General features: G+C 49.2%; 1 protein-coding gene across 1 annotated transcript; it reads left to right on the top strand.

Annotated features, from left to right (window-relative positions):
- Positions 1 to 218: 218 nt before the first annotated feature.
- On the top strand, positions 219 to 1,792 carry BTNL10 (butyrophilin like 10). Its single transcript, XM_031935309.1, is given in 3 exon segments — positions 219 to 276; positions 279 to 524; positions 1,473 to 1,792. Coding segments are annotated over 3 exon segments (624 nt in total).
- Positions 1,793 to 3,810: the final 2,018 nt, after the last annotated feature.

The following is a 3,810-nucleotide window of genomic DNA, read 5'->3' as shown; positions in this document are numbered from 1 at the left end:
TGCCCTGGCATAGGAGGTGTGTGTCCAGCATGGCAGGAAGCTGAAGCATCTCCTAGCAGCTCAGGGCTTAAGAGGTCCCCAAAGCTTCCGAGATAAGGGAGGGGCAGGGGGAAAGTGCCCTGGCCTCCCTACACATGGCTAACCCAGCACTTTCTGATCTGCCTCTCCCAGGGAAAGCTGACTTTGATGTCATTGGGCCTCATGCCCCTATTCTGGCCATGGCTGGGGGACATGTGGAGTTACAGTGCCAGCTATTCCCCAATATCAGTGCCGAGGACATGAGCTGAGGTGGTACAGGTATCAGGCCTCCCTGGCTGTGCACGTGCATGAGAGAAGGATGGACATGGATGGAGAACAAAAGTCACAGTACAGAGGAAGGACTACCTTCGTGAGTGACCACGTGGCCAGGGGCAAGGCCATGGTGAGGATTCACAGGGTCACCACCTTCGACAACAGGACATACTGCTGCCACTTCAAGGATGGTGTAAAGTTCTGCTAGGCCATTGTGCAGGTGCAGGTGGCAGGTGAGGCCGCTGGCTAGCTGGCTATCAGTCCTACTTCCGGGCATGGCCTCGGGGCCCAGCATGTTCAGGTGGGGGGCTTTTCAGGAGGGTGAGAGTGCACTCTCGCAACTGCCGTGCTGGCCTGCGCTGCTCCCGGAAAGTGCAGCTGTGAAGACAGGGTCACCTTCCTCATCTTCCTGTCCCTCCTTACACCAGTGGACTGGAAAGTGAAGGGAAGGGAAAGAGAGAGATGGGGAGAATGAGAGAGACACAGAGATGGAGAGATAGAATGAGAAAGAAGCAGGGACAGACAGACAGAGGTGGAAAGATAGATGGAGAGAAAGACAGAGATAGGTGAAGAAAGAATGACAGAATTATAGAGATGAGGAGAGAGAGATGGAGGGAGAGGGACAAGCAGAGACAGAGAATAAAAGACAGGAGAGACAGAGATGGAGAGAGACAGAGAATGAGAAACTGAGAGAAACACAGAGAGAATGAAACAGACAAAGAGACTGAGAGAGTCAGTGACAGAAAGAGAGAGAGAGACAGAGACAGAGAGACAGTAAAAGAGAATGAGAAAGAGAGTAAGCAACAGAAACGGGGAAGAAGAGAGAGACAGAGAAATAATGACAGGAGACAGAGAGACCGAGAGAGAAGAGAGTCTTGAGATACAGGTTTCCCGAGTGACTCAGAACTTGTGCTTTGAAGCGGACAAGCCTGGGTCCCATCTTGTGCCGTGAATTCTACTTCCGCAACACAGGATGCTTATTCAATCTTCCTGGGCCTTTTCCGCTTTGCTTGCCCTATTTTGTCTGGGAAATGGGGGAACTCTGTTAAGGATGGCATGTGATACAGGGTAGGCAGTTTGTGAAATTGCCAAAATACATTGGAAATCCTCAAGATTTTGTTTTTCCTTTAAATAGAAGCAGCCATGGCTGCAAAGATTCAAGCCGCTGTCTCTTCCTTCAGGGCTGGGCACGGAGCCCAGAATCCAGGTGATGGAATAGCAGGGTGGAGTCAAGGTGGAGTGCACATCAGCAGGCTGGTTCCCCAAGCCCTGGGTGGAATGGCGAGACTTCAGGGGCCAGGCTAGGCCTGCTGTGACCAATCTCTCAGCCTCGGCCACCACCGGGCTCTGGGCTGTGACGTCCAGCTTGATGCTCTGGCTCAAGGCTGTGGAGGGTCTCTCTTGCTCCATCTCCAGCCCTCTCCTCCCTGAGAGGAGGAAGGTGGCCAAAAGTCACCCGCCCGGTGAGTCCTCTGTTCAGTTCTGTCCTCACAATCAGTGAGCACAAGATTCCGTGGCCCTGGACACTGGGGACATTAAGAGACAGCTGTGGGGCTTGTGGCAAGAGGGAACGGGCGGCAGGTCCCTGTCCTCACCTGGCTGGGGCGTCCTGGGAGGTGCACTGTTTGGGTGCTGATTACGGAAGAGGAACAGAGATAAGGGTGCAGGGACACTGGGGAAAGCCTTGCCTTTGGGGGAACAAGAAAAGTACACCCTAATATCAATGGTTTTTAGGGTTTTTTAAAATAGGCTTTATTTTTTAAAGCAGTTTTAGGGTCACAACAAATTTTAGTAGAAAGTTCAGAGAGTTCCCATATTCCCCTAACCCCCTCACACAACTTCCCCCAGCAAAAATACCCTGCACCAGAAGGAACATCCACCATGACTGATGAACCTCCGTTGACGATGCCGTCGGCACCCAGAGTATGCAGTCTCCGTGTGGGCTCACTCTTGGCATGGTGTCCCATGGTTCTAGATAAATATATAACACCACATATCTGTCATTATAGTATCATACAAAATAATGTCACTGCCCTTAATCCTCTGTGCTCCGCTCATTCATCATTCTCCCCTAACTCCTGGCCACCACTGATGTTTTCACTGTCTCCATAGTTTTCAGGCGTTCTGGAATGTCCTGTAGTTGGAATTGTGCCTCTGTAGCCCCTTCACACTGGCTTCCCTCACTTTGTGGTAGGCATTTAGGTTTCCTCCATGTCTTTTCATGCCTTAATAACTTGTTTCTTTTTTGAAACGAATAGCATTCCAGAATCTGGATGGACCACTGTTTATTGAGCCATTCACCTACTAAAAAATATCTTGGTTGTTTCCAAATTTACCTTTTCACAAAAACTTTCACTTTTACTTTTCTAAATGATGTCAAACTTACAGAAAATTTGCAAGATTAATAGAGAAGTTGTCTGTGCATCCTTTACTCAGATTCACCACATTTCTACCTCATTGTGAAATTTCTTTTTATCACTTCTCTCTTTGTCTATCTACAAATAGATATCTAATATCTACTTCCTATGCATATATCTATAACCAACTGTCTTACTCCATTTGTGTGCCTATAACAAAATACCATAGACCAGGTGGCTTAGAAACAAGAGATAGTTATTGACCGCAGTTTTGTAAGCTGGGAAGTTCAAGATCAAGGCATGGCAGATTTGGTGTCTGGGGAGGGCACTTCCTGGTTCATAGACAGCGCCTTCTCACTGTGTCCTCACATGGTGGAAGGGGTGAGGGAGCTCTATAGGCTCTCCCCTTTATAAAGGCACCATTCCCATCATATCCATTATGGGGGCTCTACCCTCATGACCTCATCACCTCCCAAAGGCCTCACCTCCTAACATCATCACCTTGGGAACTTTGGGGGACACAGACATTCAGTTCATAGCACCACATGTGCAAATACATACTATTTTGGAAACTATTTCACAGTAATTTGCAAATATCATGTCCCTGGACTCGTGAACCCTTTAGTGAGTTTGACCTCAGAACACAGACACTCTCTCACCCCAATATTCCTGGCTTCTGGGAATCTTCTCTAGCTACCTTCTCCAGAAGCTCCCAGTTCACGGCATGGAAAGCGGCTCTGCCTCTGATCCTTGTTGCAGTGGGACTCATAATAGCTAGAGGTATCCGCATCTTCTGGAAATGCCAAAGTGAAAAGAACAAAGCATCGCTTGGAGAGGGAGCGAAGAGAAAAGGAGCAGAGGTGACCCACCAGCAGCAACGAGGTTGAGCCATGAGAGGTGAGCAGGGAGCCCTGACAAGGCACATCCTGCCCACCCCCCAAACCCAGGACCCTAACACGAAGCGCTGAGCTGAGGCTTCATCCATGTGTCCTCAAACACAGTAGGAATGGGATGGCCAATGAGGATCCTCACTCTGGAATTGCCTGATTATGATCTAGCCAGTGAAACCATCTGTCTCCTAGCAATCCCTCGGTTAGTCTTCACTGGCTGATTTTGGGCAGGCTGGTTGGACTCTCTCTTGAAAACGGACAGATCTGAGCTT

This window comes from Piliocolobus tephrosceles, chromosome 1 (assembly GCF_002776525.5).
Source record: "Piliocolobus tephrosceles isolate RC106 chromosome 1, ASM277652v3, whole genome shotgun sequence".
Lineage (NCBI taxonomy): Eukaryota > Metazoa > Chordata > Mammalia > Primates > Cercopithecidae > Piliocolobus > Piliocolobus tephrosceles.
Note: the sequence above shows the minus strand (reverse complement) of the source record. Positions and strands in the feature narration are given on the sequence as shown.